Source organism: Onychomys torridus, chromosome 8 (assembly GCF_903995425.1).
Source record: "Onychomys torridus chromosome 8, mOncTor1.1, whole genome shotgun sequence".
NCBI classification, from domain to species: domain Eukaryota; kingdom Metazoa; phylum Chordata; class Mammalia; order Rodentia; family Cricetidae; genus Onychomys; species Onychomys torridus.
This window is the reverse complement of record NC_050450.1, coordinates 20,810,691-20,834,688: the sequence shown is the minus strand read 5'-3', so window position 1 is coordinate 20,834,688 and position 23,998 is coordinate 20,810,691. Positions and strand designations below refer to the sequence as shown.

At 46.4% G+C, this 23,998-nt stretch overlaps 1 protein-coding gene across 1 annotated transcript; it reads left to right on the top strand.

Moving 5' to 3' along the window:
- The first annotated feature begins 404 nt into the window (after positions 1 to 404).
- Positions 405 to 23,953, top strand: Atp6v0e1 (ATPase H+ transporting V0 subunit e1). Its single transcript, XM_036197924.1, has 4 exons — positions 405 to 593; positions 6,741 to 6,788; positions 18,819 to 18,947; positions 23,495 to 23,953. Exons 1-3 carry the CDS (start codon positions 490 to 492, stop codon positions 18,910 to 18,912), a joined length of 246 nt encoding a protein of 81 aa, XP_036053817.1. The 5' UTR covers positions 405 to 489; the 3' UTR covers positions 18,913 to 18,947; positions 23,495 to 23,953.
- The last annotated feature ends 45 nt before the right edge of the window (positions 23,954 to 23,998 follow it).

Below are 23,998 nucleotides of genomic sequence, written 5' to 3'. Positions count from 1 at the left end.
GTCAAGAGCCTGTGCCTTGAAACGTCATCATCAGAGGTTGAATCCTGGTCCTTCCCACTTACTATGTGACTGTGGTCAACTTCCTCACCTGCAGCAGGGATGACAATTCCAAGCAGTTCACGGACTACAGAAGAATGCAAAGCTTATAGTTAGAGCCTGGCACCCTGGACTCTGGAACAGTAATCTACTATAGTTAAGCTCTTTACGTCTGCGCGTAAAATACAGCGAAAACTGTAAATAACACATCGCCGAAATGGGTCTAAATTCTTGCCAGAAAACTTTGTTGATGCTCTGGTGACTGGCACCTCACCTCTGCAAAGCTCAGGCTAAGTGAGGGCGGGGCTCCGGTCCAAGGGGCGGAGTCCGACCAGCGAGTCACGCTGAGCTCAGGGGCGGGGCTTTCGTGCGCAGGTCACGTGAGCCGCTGTTGACACTTCCGGGTGGGACGAGAGTGAGGCGGCGGACTGGTTTGTCTGCTGAGGTACAGGCATGGCGTACCACGGCCTCACTGTGCCTCTGATCGTGATGAGCGTTTTCTGGGGCTTCGTGGGCCTTCTCGTGCCCTGGTTTATCCCCAAGGGTCCTAACCGGGGGTAAGTACGCCAGGCCCGAGGCAGTGGGAGCCGGGGAGCGCGGCGAGAGGATCACGGAGGGAAGGGTCGCGCGTGGAGGACTACAGCGGGAGGATGAGTGGGGTGGACCACAGAGGGGAGGACCGCATGCGCTCCTGGGAGTCTGCCAATGTCCCTGACCGGAACGTGAGGTCACCTCTGGCGGCCCCTCCCGGAAGTGATTTTTAGGGAATGCTTTGTCTTGATGGACCGAAGGCGTGCGCATCGACTGCGGAGAAGTTAAGGTGTCTCCGGAGCCAGTCTCACGGCCTTGGTCCTGTATTTCACGCACTGGAGGCTTTTTGCTCAAACTTCAAAGCAAGGGGTCTGAGAAATCGCCCTCTCTGTCCCCGATGCTATCGCATTTGCGGACTCTGACAAGCTTGCTAGTGTTGAGCTCAGCCTTTGCATCTAGTGAGCCCAACCCTGGAGGGGGTGAGCCTGATCTAAGCGAGGTTAAGTCACCCGGAGCCGAAGGTATTGTTTAGAAACCTCTGCGTCATACCTTCCAGGGCGCTCCTGCAGTGGTTGGCCAAGATAGATTTGCATTCCCTCACCCAAGGTTTTGCTAAATATCGCTTTCTTTGTTTGGAAATAAACTTCTGTATTATAGTATAAAACAGACCTCCTCAGAGCACATGGAGACACCCTCTTTTCTAGTTCCTCTTTTGAATTTCAGTTATTTTTTTTTCCATTTCAACTCAAGATCATGTGGAGGTGACAGACTGAAGTCGTAGTTTGTCCGAAACGTCCTTTGCGTTAATGGTGGCTGCATAGTGCTTAGCTCCACGGTACTTCACAGAGTAGACAATGTGTATTAAATGGGGCATTTTGATTAAAGGAAGTTTTACTGTGTCTTGTGTCATTGGCCTCTATTACTGTCTGGAAAATACTGACTTTTAGAATTAGCCTAAAAAAACCCCACTTTTAAAGGTTTACTTATTACTTATTTTATGCGTATAGGTGTTTGCCTGCATGTATTTAAGGGTATCATGTGCGTGCAGGGCTCAATTAAGGATTTGGATCCCTTAGAACTGGAGCTACAGATGGTTATGAGCTGCCACGTGGGTGCTGGGATTCCAACCCAGGTCTCTGGAAGAGCAAGGGCTCTTAACCAAAGAGCCATCTTTCCAGCCCCCAAATGAACCACTTTTTAAAGTGAAAGGATAGGTCAGTTCCTATCATTTGCAAGCATCAAGTCCCACCTCACACTAATAGTTCTACAGGATCATCTGCAGTTTATAGCAGTTGATGTGGTATCAGAATTTGCACTAACTGAATTCAATTTTTTTTTTTCACCCTGGAGCAAAAGACAAACCAAATGCCTCTGATGTGTTTACACCAACCCTGTTTCATTCCATCACTGTCTGACTTTCTGGCCTTTCATCCTCAGAAAAGCCCTTCCTAACGTTCAGAGTTAGAACCTCCTTTCTTAAAACCCTGCTCTCCCCATCCTCAGGATCAGGTGCCACCCCTGTTGTGCAGAGTAAGGAAACCCCTGTTGTTTATAGCCAGGTTCTATTTGATCTGCAGTGACATAGTATCTGGGTCCCACTGGCAGCCTCCTCTGCAATCCTTGTGTTTCCTGCTCTTGGCAAGATTGAGCAGGTCTTAAAATGGTTGGTCCTAGGACTAAGAGGTTTACATTTTGAGAAACACTGCTCCAAGGTGATTGAGCTCTGTGACCTTGGGAGATTTAGTTAGCTTTCCAATGTTCCTATTTTCTTTACTGAACCATGGACATTTTAGGGTTAATTAATATCAGTTGCCTTTTACCCCCAGAAAAATTTGCAAATCAAAATATCTTTTGAAATTTATGGAAGAACTGGCACTCTGGTGATTTTTTTCCCCCTATGTGTGTGTGGTGGTAGGGCAGAGGGAGGGTTTCTGGGGAGTGAACTCAGAGCCTCCCACCTTCTAGGCAAGCACTCTACCACTGAGCTGTATCCCCACCCACCGTGGTCTGATTTGATGGATTAGGACATTTTCATTAAGGAAAGAAGGAAGTGTGTAAGAGAGGAGTGAAACAGAGTAGACGTCTGTGTTGAATGCTTTCCTCAAGAGACCCTTGCACGATGTTTTGAAAATGGTGTATATAGGGGTTATCAGGACCTGATGGGACAGCAAGAAGGTGGCTGGAGGGACAAGACCCTTCTGACGTGTGCGTAGCAGGGAACCAGCCCCTTTTCTTCTTTGGATTTTTCCTGCAGTGGGATATGGGCAGGACAAAATCCAGTCTGTGCCTGCTGTTACCTGTCCTGATCATGCCTGTCCTTCGTGATCTCCCTCTTTAGAAACCACAGATTGTCCAGAAGCATCAAGCTTTTCCCAGGGCTCTCGTTGGCAGATGCGGAAGAGTGCCGGGGTTACGTCCGCTCCGGTTTGTTTCCACGTTTTGTTTGGAGCATGCAGAACATAGAAAGTCACATACCCAGGGCTGCCTGGCGGCTTTGTGGGTAACGGTGCTCACTGCCGTGTCTGACAACACCACAGATTGTTCTGATTTCTCTCTGCACAACATAGTATGTTCAGAACGTTTAATGCTCTTCCAGAGGATCTGAGTTCAGTTCCCAGCACGCCTGTGAGGTGGCTCAAAACTATTTTTAAAGCCCTGTGGTGGTGGCAGCCCACCATGCCTTTAATCCCAGCACTGAGGAGGCAGAGGCAGGCAAATCTCTTGAGTTCAAGGCCAGCCTGGTCTACAAGAGTTCCAGGGCACCAGGGCTACACAGAGAAAACAAAAACAAAAAACAAAAACAAAAAACAAAAACAAACAAACAAACAAACCAAAACCTGTAACTCCAGCTTTAGGGAATCCAAGTTGATCTTCTGGTGTCTGTGAGGCACGCATACGTACACATAATTAAAAATATGAAGTAACTTTTAAAAGAGACTACATGCCAAGGCCATATACCACAATGGACTTATACATGTTTGCTTTATGAATGCATTGAATGTGTGTATGTAGATGTAAAGAGTTTTGCTGAGACATTTGAAAATGAATGGCAGCATATGGCTCCACTCCTGCATGATTGTGTGCAGCTCCCGTGGGCAGCTGTTTGAAGGGGAGCATGTTCACGTGGCAGCTGATGTTAGGTGTGTAATGCAAAGGTTCCTCAGCTGACTCCATTCTCTGAGAGACCTTTTGGGGAAGAGAGAAGACCGAAGAGATTCTAAGTCTAAGCTAGGCTCAGGAACAGAAGATGAGCAGAAACTTGGAACCAAGGCTCATACACATGTGTTGGAGGCAGAAGGGGTGATGGGGTGGTGGAAAAGAGCCTGCCTTTAGGAGTAGAGGGTTGAAAACAAGAGTTGGAAGTTGGAAGGCTGGCCTTCCATCTGTGCTGATTTGTGTAGCCTAGGTTAACTTCAAACTTGCCATCCTCCTGCCTTGGCCTTCCCACTGCTAGGATGATGGGTGTGCACTACCACAGCCAGTTGGGTGAAGGGCTTAGATTACAAATGACTGTGCAGGTGCTCAATTTGTTGTACAACTGTCGTGTTTCTTTGTCTTTAAAATGTGTTTAGAGGGGCTGGAGAGATGGCTCAGCAGCTAAGAGCTTTTGCTCTGGGAGAGGACCAGAGTTTGGCTCCCAGGACTCACACCAGGCAGTTAGTCCATAACTATCTAAAACTCCAGCTTCAGGCGATCCACACTGCCTTCCTGAGCATCTGCACTCGCGTGACTCCCTCACCCCAAACTCTAATACTTAAAAATAAAATGCATCTAAAATCGGACCAACACTCGCTACCCACACTGCTCTAAGCCTTCTCCACTTGTTCTGAAGCCTCAGCCTCTGTACACACACTCACGACCAGTCTGCCTCTGTCTCTTTCCCCAGCCTGTTTCAACCCAGATGAGAGATCGTGGGAGAAGTCACACCAGACTTCGTCAGCTTTCTTCAGATCCTGCCTGATAACATTTTAGGCAGCAGCCTTGTCAGGCTCCGCGATAAACCTCTTTGACTTCACCTTCTGCTCCCAAGCTGGCCTTGCTGGTCTGTTTCAGCCACCCAAACCTCCTCCTTCTGAACCTCCACGGCTCTCAGCTCATGCCTGAGTTTACTGCCCCACTGCTGGGTACTCACTCAGCCAGTCTGCAGACAGGCTCCATCACTGCCAAGGCTTCTTCACTCTGTCTGTCTTCCCTCCCTGCTTTATTTTCTTAGGTCAGCACTTCCTGATCCCACAACATGCTAATTAATGATAGATAATTGTCTATCTGTTGTCCCCCCCCCTTTTTTTTTTGAGCTGAGGATCAAACTCGGGGCCTTGTGCTTGCTAGGCAAGCGCTCTACCACTGAGCTAAATCCCCAACCTGTTGTTCATCTTATATGTTGTTTACTCTCGACCTCTCCCCCAGCCTGTAAACTTTACAGGGAAGGGCAGGATAGACTTAAAACAATTTTTTATTATTATTAATTTTTATTACATTATGCGGATGTTTTGTCTGCATATATGTCTGTGCATCACATGCATGTAGTTCCCCAAAATGCCAGAAGAGGGCATCAGATCTAGTATCAAAGTTACTGGAGTGCCAGGAACCAAATCTAAGTCCTCTTGAAGAGCAGCCAGTGTTCTTAACCTCTGAGCCATCTCTCCAGCTACCAGCATAGACATTTTAAATCAGTTTTATTCATTGCTACTTCTCTAGAGCTTGATACACCCTGGGTGCTCAGGTAGAATTGTGGAGTGAAGGAATGTACCAATAGATTAACCACAGGAAATGCATGCACAGAACTTCTAAAGGCTTAGCAAAATTAAGCTGGCATTCTGACATTTGTCCTGTTTGCTCCAGGATGTGGCAATCACCCTTGTGGGAAATAGGCTTCATTGAAGAGTGTAATAAAAGAATGATTCTGGGGCTGGAGAGATGGCTCAGAAGTTAAGAACACTGGCTGCTCTTCCAGAGGTCCTGAGTTCAATTCCCAGCAACCACATGACTCACAGACATCTATAATGAGATCTGGTGCCCTCTCCTGGCATGCGGGCATATAGGGAGGCAGAATGTTGTATATATAATAAATAAATAAATCTCTAAAAAATAAAAATAAAAAAGAATGTTTCTGAAAGGTTGATCTAATTAATTGTGGAGAGAATAAAAGGATTAGAAAAAAGTTTTGAATCTGTCTAAAATCAGTTAACCAAGCCAAACCAGTGAATCTTGTTGCTGGCAAGTGAATGGAAAAAAAAGAAGTCCACCAAAGAGGGAGCTGCTTCAAAGGCCGAATCCACAGCATGGGTGGGCATGCAGAGGGTGTTTGAGCAGAAGCTGACAGAGATAAAGTAGATTAGGGGAAATGACAGTGCTCATGAGTATGGTCTGTATGTGGATTGGACTCACAGCATCCCCCACACCTGCTCTACACTGAACCACAGTGCTCATGAGTATGGTCTGTATGTGGATTGGACTCACAGCATCCCCCACACCTGCTCTACACTGAACCACACCCCAGCTTTGAGGACTAAGATTCCAAAGGGAGAGCTTAGAAAGAGGATAGTGAGTTTTGATTTTATTGATTGTTTTTAAATTAAGACTTTTAAAGAGTTGTTTTATTATTTTTAAGTGTGTGTGTGTGTGTGTGTGTGTGTGTGTGTGTGTGTGTACACCCATGGAGGCCAGAGGCATCAGATCCCCTGGAGCTGGAGTTCAGGGCAGTTGCAAGTGCTGGGAACTCAACTCCAGTCCGCTGTAAGAACAGGATGTGCTGAGCATGAGTTCTGTTTTAGAAATGCTGAAATTCTGCTGGCCGGGTACCCAACTTTAACTTTTCATAAATAAATGGGGAGAGGTCCGGCTAGTGAGCATGGTTTTAGCAGTGTTAATTCATTGCCAGGAATACTGTCCAATACAGTAGTTCTGTCACAGGGAGTTGTCAGCACAGACTTCTCTGCTTCCAATCAAATTGCGGCACCAACACATTCCTTTAACGACAGATGTTTGATTTTGTACTCAAACTTGGTCTCAGTGCACACCGCGCGCTGTGTTGGACGTTTGGATAAGTGCAGGTCCATTGTCTTGGTGCGCAGTCCTGCAGTCCAGGAGAGTAGGAAGAGCTGTCAACCATTCTGCAAGGTCTGCGTGTTCACAGATGGCTAATAGTGGCTTTTTCTTTCTTTCTTTTTTAGAGTTATTATCACCATGTTGGTGACCTGTTCAGTTTGCTGCTATCTCTTGTAAGTATCTTGTCTCTTATACATAATATGTCTTAAAAACAGTTATTCTTGGTATTTATAATGTGTTAATTGACACATTATGGGTCATTGGCACTTGGATTTGTTTACTATCTACAGTGTCGCCAAATTGAATATGCTGAGAATTTCACATTTTCAAGTGCTCAGTGTGTTAGGTAAGAGCTGGCAGATGGCAATACAAATGTAATTTAATTGCTGTAAATGTTATAAACGCTTATAATTATCTAAAACTTGTAATTGTTCTACTTTATATCTTACTATTGTGATTTATTTATTTATTTTTGGTTTTTCTAGACAGGGTTTCTCTGTGTATCACTGGCCATCCTGGAATTAGCTCTGTAGACCAGGCTGGCCTTGTACTCACAGAGACCTGCCTGCCTCCGCCTCCCGAGTGCTAGGATTAAATGCCACTACCACCTGGCATTAAATCTACTATTCATTTTACTTAGTATTTCACATGAATGCAATGTCTTTTTTAAATTAAAAACTTTTTATTATTGTCATTTATTTTGCAAACGTGGGTGGGTGCTTTGCCTGCCTGTGTCTGTGCACTATGTGAGTGCTGTGCCCACAGGGGCCAGAAAAGGGCTTCAGATCTTCTGGGACTAGGGCTACAGATGGCTTGAAGCCACAGTGTGGATGCTGGGAATCAAACCTGGAGAAGAACAGAAAGTTCTCTTTTTTACTTGTTTGTTTTCTTTTGTTGTTGTTGCTTTTCAAAACAGGGTTTTTCTGTGTAACCCTGGCTGCCCTGGAACTTGTTCTGTGTCCCAGGCTGGCTTCGCACTCACAGAGATTTGCCTGCCTCTACCTCCCAAGTTCTGGGATTAACAGCGTGTGCCACCACACCCGGCTCATCATTGAGCTGTTTTAACGGTGTTTCCCAAAGTTGTCCATTCTCCTCTCCTTTTTCATGAATAGCATGGACAAGCCAAGCTGCAGAGGAAAAAAACAAAACTGAGTATTAATCTACTCGTGGAGCACATAACTGCCGCAAAGTGCTTGAAGGGCATACGATTTCTTCTTTATTAAACAGGGCACACACCAGAAAGTTACCCCTTTAGGGATGGATTTCCTTGCTGGCTTTCTTTCTTGTCAAGATCTCCCACTGTAGCCTAGGTAGTCTGGAGCTTACTCTGTAACCCAGGCTGTCCTCACATTCACAGCAATCCTCCTGTCTCAGTCTCTCTATTCTGTCAACTTGACACATAATCAAGACCGTCCTGGACCTCGAGTCTCAATGAAGAACTGTTTGGATTGGGTTGGCCTGTGGGCATGCCTGTGGGAGATTTCTTTAATTGCGTCAATGAACCCCAAATGCACAGGGCTTGGGCTTGAGCCCTAGACTAGATCAGAGTGGAGAAAGTGAGCTGAGTAGGAAGCACCGGCCCACACCAGCTGCTTCCAGTTCTTGACGCCCTGACTTCCTGCTATAACTACAGCCTGGAATTGTGAGCTAACATAAACCCTTTCTCCCCTAGGCTGCTTGTAGGCAGGGTATTTTATCACAGCAGCAGAGATGACACTAGAGCGTTTTTCCAAATGCAGGTTCCGGGCCTGAGCCACTATGTCCAGCTGGAATGTAGATCCAGAGTGTCAGGTTAGGGTTAGGGTTAGGGTTAGGATTAGGGTAATTGTAGCTCCCTGAGTCTTAGCTGATATAGTGGTGTGTGTGTGTGTGTGTGTGTGTGTGTGTGTGTGTGTGTGTGTGTGTGAAAACAGTGCTGACCACGGTATTGTTTAGTGCCACCACGAGCAGGAAACGGCCATTCCAATCCATCCTGAGATGAAAGGCCGGGACCCTCTGTGCCTTGGCACCCATGAATGTGTAGTCTCCTGGGGCTTCTGCACTAAGGTTTGTGTAAACTAGGAGTTTCCTGCTGAGACTCTTGGCTTTCTGCGCACACCTTCAGCGACTCCTAAGCAAGGCTTTCAATTTGTCATACAGCTGCTAAATGATCTCATGGTGTGTGGCTGTGCCAACACTAAGCCTCATGATGGGATTGGCTGAAGTTGACTGTTTTCACCCTTCTGTGATTTGGCTAGAGAGTAAAGAGGCTCCTTCAGCTGACAGCTCAGCCTCTCTGGCAGCAGTCTGACGAGCACCAAGTGGGATGGGAGAGAGCAAATGCACGTGTCATCAAGTTCAGTTTATTTGAGACAGGGTCTCCCATAGCTCTGTCTGGCTTGGAGTTTCCCGTGTAGACCTCAACTCACAGAGATCACCTGCCTCTGCCTTCCAAGCACTGGGATTAAAAGGCCATGCCAAGCCTGATTTTGACTTTCTAAACCCACTGTATTCTCTCTCATTTTCCCACCTTTAAAATTACCCACTCACAGGCAAGCCTGTTTTACCCCTCACATTCTCATCTGCCTCAGACTATTTTGAAGCAAATCTAGTTCATCCTGTGTCTTAGAGGTCACCACCATTTCAGACATAACCACAATATGGCTACCGTGCTCTAAAATTAGCTCCTTTTATATTACCAAGTAGCCTGTTACATTTCACTTCACTGATTTTAGTCTGCATGGATAACGAGCCACGTAAGCACTGCACTTTGTAATTGGTGGATGTGCTCTTGGAGGCTGCTGCATCACTGCACTTTGTAATTGGTGGATGTGCTCTTGGAGGCTGCTGCATCACTGCACTTTGTAATTGGTGGATGTGCTCTTGGAGGCTGCTGCATCACTGCACTTTGTAATTGGTGGATGTGCTCTTGGAGGCTGCTGCACCATCAGCACTCCTGTTGGCATCCTTGGGCAGAAAACCAAGGTTGCTGACAAGTAAAGATTGTGTTCTATCCAGGACACCTCTGCCTTGCTCCTGTTAGTAAGCTGGGATCCAAAATGTCAGTAGTGTCAGTGTCGAGAAACCCTGACCTCAAGGAAGGGATAGCGAGAAAAGGAGAAGTGAGCAGAGCCCAGCCTGAGCAGTGCCAACAGATGGAGCAGAGTCTCCTCTCTTCCCTGGGCCTTCGCCTGCCACAGCCCCAGTCATTAAGATCAGCCGCAGTCAGGAAGTACTAGTGTTTGTCTTGATTCTTCTGAGCAGATCACGTAACTTTCATTGTGATGTGTTCTATCTTGCTGATCTCTTTCTGTACCTGGTTTATGACTTCACTGTTCCAGTAGATGTGTGTGCATAGGAAGCTGTATGCGTTGAAGTTGGGTCTCTGTGATCCAGGGTCTACTGGATGTCTTGGAACAGGACCCACATAGGTGAGGTGGGATTACTGTTGAGATGAAAATGTGGCAGAGAAGGGTTGCCTGGGGCAGCCTCTGTGACAGGAGCTACACTGGAAAGCCGAAGGGTTGGTAGGTAGAACACCATCTGCATGCTCCTCAGAGAAGTTCCTTTTCACAAACAAGATGGATAGTAGCACAGGGGAAGCAAAGATGTCTCATTGCCCTTTCTGCTCCAGAGAGATTGAAGGGTGGGGGAGGGGCAGCATCACCTAGAAGCGTACCAGGGAGTAGGGTTTGGGTGATGATGGATGAGGAGGTCCCATACCTGCGAGGCAGTCTGGGTTTCTGGCAGAATTGGGTAAGCAAAGGTAGGAGACCCACAGAACTTATTTCCTATAGACCTGTCAGGCAGCCTTGGATCTGCAGACTTCCCACAGTTGTGGGCAGTGTTGGGTTTGGGCATTCAAGCCCTGCTGCTCCCCTTGGTGCTGGCACTGAAAAGGTCAGGGCTGGCTGTGTTTTCCTAGTGAGGACAGGCAGTCACTACTGCCCAGGTTTCGTTTTTCTTTTCTTGTTTGGTGCGAAGGACTGAGTCCAGAGCCCTGTCCACTGCACTGCTCAGCTCCCTTCCCAGCACTTGGACATTTCTTTGCTGTGTCTGTGTTTTGAGAGGGTCTCAGTAGGTGGGCCAGGCTGGCTGTGAACTCCTGATTCTCCTGCCTCTGCCCTCTGCATGCTAGAATTACAGGCCTGCAACGCCACTCTGTGCTTGTCAGATTTGTGAGAACTTCCTTGCTTCATTAAATGGTTTCAGCTTTTTTATTCAGAATAGTTTTGCTATATATGTATGAGTTTCTTCCTGACTGTCTTTTGTGTATTGAGCATGCTCTCTTTTTTCTTCCTTTTCCTTTAGAGACAGGGTTTCACTATGTAGCTTGGCTGGCCAGAAACTCACTCCGTAGACCTAGTTGATGCTGAGGGCCTTTGCCTTGTAGTTTAATTTAGTTTTGGTTTGTTGAGACAAGTCTGACTGCGTAGTCCAGGCTGCCTTGAACTAACAGCTTCAGCCTCCCAAGTATTAGGGTTGCAGGCGTGTTTGCCTTGTATTTACAGACATGTGGCACATGGCTCTATGTACCCAGCAGTCTTTATCTTTTAAATTTATAAACTTAATATAATTAGTAACATGCTAACTTTAGGCTCTTTTATTGTTTTGATTATTTTCTCAGATTTTTGTTCCTCTGTACTTTTCCTGTCATGTCTTTTAAATAAGATTAACTGAATGTTAGTGATTTTAAAATTTTCTTTAGGACCATATTAACTGCACTTTTTTCATTTAAAAAATTTAATTGTGTGTGCATGTATTTGTGCACATGAATGCAGTGCCTGTGGAGAACAGAAGAGGGCATTGGATCCCCTGGATCCAGTGATTCTTTCCTGGGCCTGGAGTTTCTGGAGGTTGTGAGCAGCCAGTGTGGGTGCTGGGAATTGAATCTGGCTCCTCTGGGAGAGCAGCCAGTGCTTTCAACTGCTGAGCCGTCTCTCAGGAAGTCCCCTCACCCCCTCCATTTCTTAATCCAGTTTTAATGTATTTCTTGGGATGGGGCAGATGTGTGGAGGTCAGAAGACAGTTTTCAAGGTCAGTTCTTTCTTTCTACCCAAAGCCCCTGTCCCCCTGTCTGATTAATTCATGCTTCAGAATAAAAGCCTTTGGGCTTCCAGCTTTCTTGAGTGATATTTGTGGTTTCTCAGACTGTCTGCTCTGGGAAGACCCTGGCCTTTGGTGTTTCTCATCCTGGTAAAGTCTGTCTGTGAAAGCCCAGACTCATCTGGTTTGGTGTCTGCACTGCACAGCTGTGGAGAGTGCCTGCAGCCACTTCACTCCCTCCCTGGATAATTGCCATCATTTAATTTTTCCATCTGAGAATTGCTTAATTTCTCTCAGAGGTACATTTATGATGTTTATATATAGGGAAGGAGAGAGCATGGTGCCTGGCCCAGCATGTTATCATTACCTGCTTTACGGAGACATAGATTAGAGTCTTTTCTACTATAGTATAGCAGATAAGAGGATTATGGGACTGGGGTTGTGCCCAGTGGTATTGTAAGGCCCCATTTTCAGTCCTTGGCACACACAAAGGGCTCGGTAGGTACTTTGGTTTGAAAGACCTAGTTTAGAAAATGAGTAGTCTTGAAGTCCTGGGGGAAGAAAGGGAAGAAATTTCAAGTTTAAAATTGTCAAAATTAGGGCGTATTTCTGTGGTAGCAAAGGGGCCACAGTGGTAAGGTTGGCAGCCAGTTAATAGAAAACATGTTTGCGTCTTCTCCTCTGGAGCTTGGGGTTCTCTGCCAAGCCCTCAGGCTGTGCCAGAATTTAGTTCTTTGTGGTAATAAGACTGAAGTCCCTATTTCCTCACTGGCTGTTAGCTAGCCACTACCCTGCCCTAGAGGCCACTCACATTCCATTCGGCCCTCCATCTTGAAAGCCAGCAGCAGCATCTCCTTCGTGTGCAATTCTTCACCCTTTAGGATTTTCTCCACATTTATTTATTAGTTTGTTTGTTTGTTTGCCAGTAATTGTCAAGCTTGGCAGCAAGCACCTCACCTGAACATCTTTCTGTCCCCCTGTTCATTTACCCTTTAGTAGTTACAGAGCTGTAACTAAGTGGTAGAGCATTTCCTAGCGTGGAGAAGCTATGGGCTCCATCCCCAGCACTAGGGGAAGCAGGTTTGAAGGAAGGAGAATAGCCGAGAAAGAAAAAGCTTAGATGGGATTCAGATGTCACTGGGAAAGGAAGGGCTCAGCCTGAGAGAGGAGCAGTTTTCATTGTTCATGCCAGGCCCGAGTTGGTTTTAATCTGTGGGGCAGTCAGAGGGCCATGTCCTGGAGGGCAGGCAGGAGGGCAGACACTCCTGTGCCGTCTCTGCAGCACATAGTCAACAGGGGCTCTGGTTCTATGTTCCTGCCAGGCCAAGGACTTCCAGATCAGAGCGTCCCTACGAGCTTCTCACAGTTCTCCACCCACCCAGTGATCTCTAGCCTGTGTGGACAGTGTCCCCTCAGCTCTGTCTTCTGAGAAATCAAAAAGTAGAACTCATTTTAAGGCGCAGTACAAGAACTCCATAGCAGATCCTTGCCACATACTGAAAGGCAGGGAGTTACTTGTTCATGTTTTTGACAGGCAGGCCTGTTCCTTTTCATACGGTACTTGATTGCCTTGGGTCTGTCCAGGAATGTACATCTCCCTCTCTTTGAGCCTGCCGTATGGCATGAGGCAGTCCACAGTGGTGTCTGTCACATTAACTGTAGGGTGTGTATGTTACAGGGAGCCTGGGAGACGTGGAGATACCTTAGAGATCTGCTGGCTCTGGGGTGGGTGGGTGTGAGCAGGGGCAGAGGTGATAATGGCCCAGTGCCACATACTCTGAAGACTCCAAAGTAAATCTCTTGGGCCTCCTTCTGTGGCTTGGGTACATTTTTAGCTATCTCACAGATAAAGGAGAGGAAGGAACATGGGGTGATTTTGAACTTCCTCTACCAGCCACTGCAAGATCCCCTATTATCTCTTTAATTCCTAACACTGTGAGGCAAGTGTTTACAAAGAGAAACAGACTTTGGCTGTTAGGTCATTTGCCCAGAGCCATGCCACCAGCATTTGGGATGCTTAGAGTTAAACTCCAGCTTTGGTACCTGTTTTCTAGCAGCTTCAGTGTGGCTTCCCTGCCTTTCCAAGGGTTGTGTCATTAGGTTGGAGAAAGGATTTTGAAGTCGTGAAGGATTTTGGAGCCAGGGCAAGGCACTTGCTTATGTTTCTGCTATCACATAAGGCACCACCGGCAGAGGTCACTCCAGTCGTGGCCCGGGCTAAGAGGACTGTGGATAGAGGAGCCAACCCTGGTTAGACTTCCCCATTTGAACAAGGAAGTCAAGAAGATCCTATACGTGCTTCCCTAGGAACTAGGCCACACTCATGTTCCCTCTTCTTCCTTCTGCGTGTGGAACAAAACCACTATGCAGGATTTGAGAGCTAAACTGAGCACTTCTTCCAGGTGGAGGGATGTAGTTTGTGCTTGGAGGACTCTCCCAGCTGCTAGGCGCCACTGGCCTGTCTGTGGGAGCACAGTCCTTTGCTATCCCCAGTAGCTCAGCCCTTCAGTCAGTGTCTTGGCATCCTCAGAGCCGGCCATGGCCACGACCCCTGAGAGTGATTGTGGAATAATTGGGGCGCCTGTAGACAGCTGGGCTCTACAGTGAGTTCAAGAGTATCCTGGGTAATTTAGCAAGACCTTATCGCAAAATACCACTACTACTACTACTACTACTACTACTAATAATAATAATAATAATAATAATAGTGATAGTAGGCTGGGAATGTACTTTGGTGATGGAGTGCTTGCCTAGCATCTGCAGACCCTCAAAAGAGGAACTTGGGTTTGCCCTGGGTCCACCCCAGTTCTCCAGCTCCCCTAACTGTGCTGTGCCACCGCTGTCCCACAGAAGCCTCTCAGCTGATGGTTATTAGGCCTTTGGGCTGTGGAGCCATGTGGAACAGTTTGGGCAAGCGGAAGGGTACAGCTCATTCCTTCTGGTTACACAACCAGTCCTCCACTCACTTCCATCAGGTCACAGCAGGCTTCTTTCTTTCTTCCAATGCTCTGTGTGTTTATCAGCTGAAGGGAAATTTCAAGTCTGTGGGTAGTCAGAGGGCAGGCCCTGAGTCCGTTCAGCCGGTTAGAGAGGGAAAATTCCGCTAAAATTCCAAAAGAAATAGCCTGTACTGTTTCTCGAGGCATTTTCCTAACAGGTTTTGTTTTGTTTTGTGGTGTGTGTGTGTGTGTGTGTGTGTGTGTGTGTGTGTGTGTGTCTGTGTGTCTGTGTGTGTCTGTGTGTGTGTGTTGGGGGTGGAGGTTGAGATTGACTTTTTGTTTCTTGATTTGAAGCATTGGAGATAGCGTCAAGGGCTGCACCTGCGGCTCAGTATTTGAGTGCTTGTTTACCTTGCACAAGACCCTCCCTGGGCTCTTATCTTTGAAACTGTTTGAAAACAAAATTAAACGAATTATCCCATCATTACAAGCTGAATGGAGGGTGGATGGTGACTTAGTTTTTTGGGTGTTTTTTTGAGACAGGGTTTCTCCCGTGTATTTTGGTGCCTGTCCTGGATCTCGCTCTGTAGTTGACCAGGCTGGCCTGGAACTCACAGAGATCTGCCTGGCTCTGCCTCCCGAGTGCTGGGACTAAAGGCATACACCACCACTACCCGGCGGTGACTTAGTTTTTACTCAGGAGGATCCCTTAAGCCTAGGATTTTGAAACCAGCCTGGGCAACATTATGAGACCCACCCCCCAAAAAATGCAAGATGGGGAGAGTATATAAATCTGGAAACTTTTACAAAGACTGACCTGAGACAGCAAAGTGGTTTATTCATTCTGATACTTACTCTTTCCATGGGCTGTGAATTCTCAGTTCTGTAATTCACGATTTTAACCTCACTAAACTCACGCCCTCACTTAAAGCTCCGTAGAGGCTAGCTGTTCACAGAGCAGCATTAGGTTGGCCTAGTCACCTACTGCCTGCTTCTGCCTACTTAGTATTGTGAACATCCACAAATCACTTAGCCTGCCTCCAGTTCAGGCTCCTTAACTGTGTGAGAACACCATCATGACATCTACAGGAGACAGACACACAGCTACGCATCACCTCCTACAGGTGCCTGAAGAGTTCTTTCAGAGACCTCCACTTCCGTGTCATTTGTAGCCAGGCTCTTATAAAAAATTTTAGGATCAACTGGGCAGATCCTTTAATCCCAGCACTCAGGAAGCAGAGGCAGGAGGATCTCTGTGAGTTCCAGGCCAGCCTGGTCTACAAGAAAGAGTTCTAGGACAACAAGAGCTATACAGAGAAACCCTGTGTCAAAAAACAAAAACAAAAACAAAGACAAAACAAACAAAAAAGGATTTTAGGATGAGTCTTGTGAAGAAAAAGTTAGTTTTATCAAGAAGCAGGTTTTAACGTAGATCTAAACTTGGCACTGAGAGACTCTATGGGGACAGCACACACTCAACACATGGTGCGGAACTGGTCTCTGGGGAGCAGCCCTGCCTGGTGCATGTGATAGTGCAGTACACCTGTGGTCCCGGCACCTGGGGAGGTGAGGGTCATCTTTGACTACATAAAGGTATTAAAGGCCAGCCTGGGCTACTTGAGACCCTGTATCATGATTGTGTCTTAACAATAGCTATATATTTTGAGGCACCATTTTTAAAGGATTCTTGCAGTAAGTGAGACCCTAGTATGGGTCCTTAAGCTCTAGTCACAAGGGTAGAAGCGGCTCTGGTTACAGGGAAGTTAAGACATTTGTTTTGACTGTAAACAAACCTCCATGTCATGTTGGTGAGAGCCACAGGAAGTCACAGATTACAGCTAAGAAAGGGATAAGATTAAAGGCATAGGTCAAAGGTCAAACATGCTTTGGCCTTAAGCATAGTTCACTCCTATTTTAATGTTCTTATTTGAAATAGCTCCGTAAAAAAGGAGCATTGTCTTTCTGTAGGCAGTCTTCACAACACATTGTGTTAATTGTGAGTCTTTCTGTAGGCAGTCTTCACAACACATTGTGTTAATTGTGAGTCTTTCTGTAGGCAGTCTTCACAACACATTGTGTTAATTGTGAGTCTTTCTGTAGGCAGTCTTCACAACACATTGTGTTAATTGTGAGTCCCTTACCATAGCACTCTGATTCTCCCTTTCTGCCGTCCTTCCCAAGGACTTCCAGCAAAGCTCCTGGGTGGCTGGTCTGTGCAGCTGAAAAGGCCCTCCACACCTCTTAAGTGCTGGTGTGTGTGTGTGTGTGTGTGTGTGTGTGTGTGTGTGTGTGTGTGTGTGTGTCTTGCAGAGACCAGAACAGGGTCCTCATATTTGGATTTGAAGTTCCAGGCAGTGCTGAAGCTACCCGGTGTGGATGCTGGGAACCAAGCTTGAGTCCTCTGGAACAGCTGCATTTGCCCTGAACCACTGAACCTCATGTCCAGCCCCTAGATGATATTTTTATTGCTCACTACACACGCTTGGAGAGGAAAGGTCGTAGGGACGGTGTGGGGGCTAAATGTATCTTTTTAATTTGATGTTTCTAAGTGTTGCCTGTTAGGTCTGTCTCTTACCGAGCACAGGGCTGTTCCTGAAGGCAGCTTGTATCTCCTGCTGGGCTTGGGTGGAATTTTCCACGACTCTCTGACCTCAGAGCTCTTCTGCAATGCAGTATCCGCCTGTGTTGTCCACCCCTCCGCTGTGTGTGTGTGTGTGTGTGTGTGTGTGTGTGTGTGTGTGTGTGTGTGTAGCCTTATTTGTGTTGTGTTTATGTTTAATACCCCAGTTCTAAAGGCCATCAGGCAATCTCATCTGAATTAACTTTTTGTTTGTAAAGTGAGTCAGCTTAAGGTATCTGTTTTGGCCTGGTTTCTTCCTGTATCACATTTCTCATCACAAAACAGACCTTTTGTGGCTGGGAAGGCAGATACGGTGTGTCTGTGGGCACCAGCTCCAGATGCTGTGCTGGCTGCTTCTCTGCATTGGCCATCAGAATCAGCCTTTGGTCTTGTAATTGGAAGAAAGGATTCCAAAAATGGCAGCCAAAGGAGGAAGAGACCCAACCGGTAATGGCCCAGTTGTGTTTGGCGGGTCCCTGTCCTGGAGAGGAGTTTAGAAAGAGGCTGTCATGGCCTCCTGTCTCCTTTGCCTCAGAAAGCAGCTCCCGAATGTACATGCAAGAGGGTCCGTGGGGGATGCCACTGAAACTCACTCTTCAGTTCCTCAGTGCTCGCACCCCCACATTAACCTCCACTCGTACCCACCCCAGAGACCATCTAACGGACTCCCGAGTTTTGAATAGGAACTAGAGACTGCGTGGATTTGGCATCATTCTGGTCTCTTCAGATACTTCCTTCTTTCCTGGCCATCTCCTCAGCCCCATTTCCATCCCTTTCCCCTGCTTTTCTTCTCTATGTACCAGTTACGATCTGATATTACATAAGATCTCTGAGGAGAGTGATATGGCATCTTTGCTGTGTTACTGGGGCCTGGGACCTAGTAATTGCTCATTAAATATTTGTTCCGTAAGTAAAACAGACGCCTGCAAGCTGCTTTTCTTTCTCCTTGCTTTTGTACTTACTCAGTGGTTCTCAAATTGTGTCAAGCCCATGAATTACCTCATCGGAAACTCTGTGACCAGCATGTGAAAACTTTAAAGCTAACCATGCTGCTGCTTTAGTTTCTGAGATAAGCAAGATGTTTGTACTTCCTTTGTAATTGATGTGTAATACAGAGGCACACCTTGTGATTTAAATCAGAAGTAAATGTCCATTTGGTTCTATGTACTGGGGCCCATGAAATGCTTGCCATGTTTTATCATTGATGGTGATTAGGAATTCGGTGGGCTGTGCCCCTAAAATAGGGCCTTGATGTCTGCACACTAGAGAAGATAAAAGTTGTGATGGTGACAGATTGTGAGGAGGTGAACAGGCTTGGTGGTAAGGATGTCATGGATTTGGGGAAGCTCAGATACGTGGCACATCATGAAGTCATTGAGGAAAGGCAGAGGCTCAGCTGTGATGGAGCCTCCTGCTTTGTGGATCATCTCAAATGAAGGCACAGTGCAACCTGGGAAATGATCTTTGGTCAGCTGTCTCCAGGAGCACAGTGTGAAGGCTTGGTCAGAATGGAAGACATTGAAGTTGGACTAACATGGTTTTTCCATCGTGTATGAAAATGGTTATGTTCAAGCCAGTTTCACCACTTTCTGCTCTTGTTCCTCCCCATCGAATTTTAGTTGGCTGATTGCAATTCTGGCCCAGCTCAATCCTCTCTTTGGACCACAGTTGAAAAATGAAACCATCTGGTATCTGAAGTACCACTGGCCTTGAGGATGAAGACATGTTCCATAGTACCAGGCACTGAGGTGACTATGCCCTTGCCCTGCCACATGGCCATTGTCAGACAGCCAGCTAGAGTGTTTGCTATGGCTTTTCCTCAGAACGTCATGGCTGTTTCAAGACAACCAAAGACTGTGGTTTGAAAATATGATCTGAAGAACAAGGGCATGGTTAGAACCAGCTATTCTCTTTGCTTATATCTTAGGGATTTATCCATGAGATTCTTTTAAAGTTTGTGATTACCCTGCCTTTTTAAAATGTAATTTAGGGCTGGTGAGATGGTACAGTAGGTGAAAGCACTTGATGCCAAGCTTGAAGACCTGAGTTCAAATCCTGGGACCCACCTACTGAAAGAAAACCAAGTCCTACACATTTTCCTCAGATCTCTCTCTCTCTCTCTCTCTCTCTCTCTCTCTCTCTCTCTCTTTCTCGGGGTGTGTGTGTGTGGTTTATGAAATTAAACTTGCACGTAGGCTTCTGACACAGATTAGAAAGTGAGTGTTCTTAGCTTTGTAACACTTAGCCACTGTAAGTGGCTAAAGTATTTCAAGTTGATGTCTTAGAATGCTTTGGGGACAGGAAAAAAAGCACCTTCTGAAGGTTAGGAATGGTAGTGCATCCCTGTAATCAATCCCAGCACTGATTTCAGAGGCAGGAGGATAATAAGTTCAAAGACAGCCTGGTCTATGTAGCAAGTTCCAGACCAGCCTAGGCTACAGAGTGAGAGCTATCTCAAACAGTATAGAATGAAGAGAAAACTGGTCTCAAAATGGCAGCTTTTATTTGATTCTGAGAATCCAAGTGGTGAACAATGACAGGGTGCAAAAGTTTGTTTACGACTGAGTGGCAGGATACTTGTCATCTGATTTGTTCTTGTCTCTGTTACTTCATTAAATGGAAGTTAGTGTCAAGTGTTCAGACAGAACTGAGCCATGTTCTCAGTCTGCATATATATTTCTTGTATACGTGTAAGTGTTTTGCCTATATGTCTGTGCATCACATTAGTGGAGTGCCTGAGGCTAGAAGAGAGCATCAGGTCCCCTGGAACTGGTGTTACAAGCAGTTGTGAGCAGCCTTGTGGGTGCTGGGAGCTGAACTCAGGTCCTCTGTGAAAAGCAGCCAGTGTTCTTAAAAACTAAGCCATTCTTCCAGTGCGCATCCTGAGAAAGACTGTTGTGTACTATACGATTTAAGTTCATAGCTTTTGTCAGAGATCCAAAGATCCCTTGTGTCACAAAATCGCGGAAGTGAAGATGGGAACATTTGGTGAACAAGTTCTGAGCAGCTCTTCACCATGGCCCCCAGGCCTGCCCTGGAAGCTCCTTTTCCTCTCCTCTTCCCGATCCTTTGCTCCTGACCTGGTGGCCCCAGGCCTGCTGTTTTCATGTTCCTCCTCTTTAGCGCTCTTAGCTCTTCTGCCGCTCACTGCCCCACCCACTCTTCTGACTTCACTTAGAAGGTGGGTCGGCAAGCGTACTTCGCTGGATGTGGTGCTAGCTTGGCCTCAGCCCTTGCCAGCTCTTAATGCTTCGGATGTTTCAGGGCTTAGCCTGCCAGTCATGTGCTTGCTTCCTGGCCACTGTTTCTTTTTCTTTTCTTTTCTTTTCTTTCTTTCTTTATCTTTTCTTCCATATAGGGTTTCTCTGTGTAGCCCTGGCTATCCTGGAACTCACTCTGTAGACCAGGCTGGCCTTGAACTCACAGAGATCCTTCTGCCTCTGCCTCCCAAGTGCTGAGATTAAAAGTGTGCACTACCACTGCCTGGCCCTGGCCATTGTGTCTAGGTGAGTTCTTTCATCGCTAGATGCGGTTAGCTTTCTAACTTTTAGCCACTCATTTGTGCATTGCCTTGAGTAATTCAATGCCTGCAGCTTTGGCTGGCTTGTCTCCTGTGGTTGAATAAGACTACCTTTGTATAATAAAGAAGTAGTTCGAAAATTTATCCAATTTTTAAAAAAGATTTAGAAACAAGAGACAGCCACCTTCATTCACATACCCTATTTGAATGGGTTTCTTCATTCTGGCCTTGGCACTTGGAAGTTACTTTCTCATCTACCCCCCCCACACACACACACACACACCATCACCAGTCTCAGCTTTATCTGTTGGTTACCTTAGTGATTCCTTTTTTTTTTTTACAAAACAACACTGTGATTGATAGTTCCAGCTCCATCCACAGCTAGTTATTTACACATCACAGAGAGGATTCTGTGCCCCATAGTGGGCTCATCCAACCACAGAGCCAGGCCTGTAGTACCACACTTAACTGTAGTTCAACTGTTGTCATTGAGGTTGAATAAAAAGTAGCTCTCAGTTGTGTGAGGCCCACTTGGGAGGCAGAAGCAGGAGGATCTCTCTGAGTTTGAGGCCAGCCTGGTGTACATAGTGAGTTCCAGGACAGTCAAGGCTACCCAGAGAAACCCTGTCTCAAAAAACAACAACAAACATGAAGGCCAATTTTCCTTTTTGTGATTCTTTGGGTTTTTTTTTGTTTTCGTTTTTTTTTGGGTTTTTGTTTGTTTGTTTGTTTGTTTGTTTTTTTTAAAGCCAAAAGAAGGGCTGGAGAGATGGTTCAGAGGTTAAGAGTGCATATTCTTCTTACAGAGGACCCAAGTTCAAATCCCAGAATCATACTTGACTGCTCACAACCTCCCACAATTCCAATTCAAGGAGATCTAGTGCCTCTTCTGGACTCTGAGGGCACTTGCACTCACACAGGCACATACACTTTCCCTCCAACACACCCCCACTCCCCCACCCCCCACAATTAAAAATAAAATAAATCTTGAAAAAGTCCAAAGGCTGAGGAGATCTGTCAGTGTGTTCTTCATGGAAGATTCTCAGGTCAGCTTGATCATTTGCCTGGACAGAGTTTCGACAGAGGAGTTGTTCTGCAGCCCAGGCAGGCTCCAAAAGTGATTGGAGATCACAAGGGGCAGTCTTCTCTGACCACCTTGACCGTGCAGTTCTCCTAGTGCACCATCAAAACAATCCTTGAGTCATCCCATTTCCTCTTTTGTTTTTCTGCTCTTGGGGATTGAACTCAGGGTCCAGGGCACGTTGAGCATGCTCTCTGTCACACTCTTGTCAGGGAGCCACTGTCCCAGATCTGCCTCTTACGAAATCTCAAGTTGAATGCATGTTGTCTGCAACTCAGGTCCTGAAGAAGCAGCAGGCACTCTTGTCTTTTAGGATGTGAGTCTAGCCTAGCCACCTCTCCAGCCCGGCAGCATACACTCCAACCGCTGAGCCATCTGTGTAGCCCAGAGATGCCTACTGTAAGATATAAGATAGCCAGTGTGTGGAGATACTGAAATTAAACATTTGCTGTCTTCACATGTGTGGTGTTGTCATTGTCACCTGTGCCTGGGGTAGTCAGAATGAGGAACAGCCTGAAAGGCAGCCTGGAGTCCCAGGGAAAGACAAGGAGCTCGCTAGTCAGTGGGCCAACCAAGGTGGAACACAGGGTGCCCGTATTGTCGGCCAGCTGCCTGCTCTGAGAGGGGAAGCGAAGAGCACAGGAGCTCACTAAATTCCAGCTCCTTGTGTTAGTCAGCTTTGTGTTTCCTGCTTTGGGTAAGTCACATTGCTGTTTGTGTAGTTATATGATAGTGATGTCCTTGGTAATTGGACCTTCTCTAGAACCTGCCCAAACCTGTGTGATGAGTACGCCTGGTCTTCATCTGAGGTTTGATTGAGCACCTACCTCTTTCTAAAGTACTGACATGGCTAACTTTGTGTTGGGAGAACAGACGAGACAGTCTCACTGTATTGACTGCTCTCAGGCTCACCGTCCTCACATCAGCCTCCTCAGTGCTTAGATTATGTGCGCCATGCCTGGCTTTGCTTGAATTTTTTTTTTATGCTAACTATATCCCTAATCCTCCTTTTTATTTTTCGTTGTTGTTGAGACAGGGTCTCATTATATAGCTCTGGCTCACCTGGGACTATGTTGACCAGTCTGGCCTCCAACTCACAGAGATCTACCTGCCTCTGCCTCCTGAGTTCTAGGAATAAAGGTGTGATCTACCACATCCTGCTCACGTTTTATTTTGAGAGGGGATCTCACTAAGTTGCTTAGGCTAGCCTTACGATTCCTTCCTCAGTCTCTGAAGCAGCTGGGGTTACAGGCCTGGCTACTTTCCTACATTCTGCTCCCTCAGTCTTTCTCTCTCTGTCTCTCTTTCCTCCTTCCCTCCCTCTCTCCCTTTTTTCTATTTTTATGTGTACAGGGGTTTGGTTGCATTATGCTGTAGCTCTGGCAACTTTTAGTTCCCCCATTTCTTAAATTTTATATGTATGGGTGTTTGCCAGCTTGTTTGTCTGGGCACCATGTGTGTGTAATGCCCTTGATGGCCAGAAAAGGGCATCAGGTCCCCTAGGACTGAAGTTACAGATGGGAAGTTGTGAGCCGCCCTGTGTGTGCTGGGAACTGAAACCACGTCCTCTGGAAGAGCAGCCAGTATTCTTAACTGCTGAGCCATCTCTCCAGCCCCCTTTCTGTTCTTTGAAGAAGGGTGAAGGACCTAGATGTTAGAGGGTCTTAAGTTACTAAAACTGTTCTGTTTTGCAGGTCACAGAGAGAATGCCTTCTAGATGCAAAATCAGCTCTACACCCAGACTACCTTCTTCGATAGCCCACTTTGGGCATTGCCTGCCTTACACTTGAAGACCTTCCTCTACATACAGTATTTTTTCCTTCACCTTTTTACACTCTGATGAATTATGTGCCTACTTAGCTGACTCTGTGAGATGTGTCTGCACTCCGCTGAGAGAAAAGATGCTGTTCTGAGAAATCTGTTACTCTTGTCTTGGAGCCTGTGGCTTTGAAAATGGCTCTTGCCAGCTCACAACATGAGAGTCGGCGATGTGTTTAAAATTGCTGCAAGACAAATAAGACTCAGTGGGGCAGTCAGAAGTGCCCGCTCAAGAGAAGCTCTACCCCAGCAGATGTACACCAAGCTCTGTTTTCAGGATGAATTTCTTACTTCTACATCTTTGGAATAAATTATTTTTCTTCTTTCTTTGGAAATCTGGCTCCAGTGTTTAAAAAAGCTCGATTTTCTAAGCTCTTCTG

Coding starts and splice junctions, on each gene's coding strand:
- Atp6v0e1 (XM_036197924.1), top strand. CDS start 490: ATGGCGTACCACGGCCTCACTGTGCCTCTGATCGTGATGAGCGTTTTC. Junction 594..6,740: donor CCCAAGGGTCCTAACCGGGG/GTAAGTACGCCA, acceptor TTTCTTTTTTAG/AGTTATTATCACCATGTTGG. Junction 6,789..18,818: donor TCAGTTTGCTGCTATCTCTT/GTAAGTATCTTG, acceptor ATCGAATTTTAG/TTGGCTGATTGCAATTCTGG.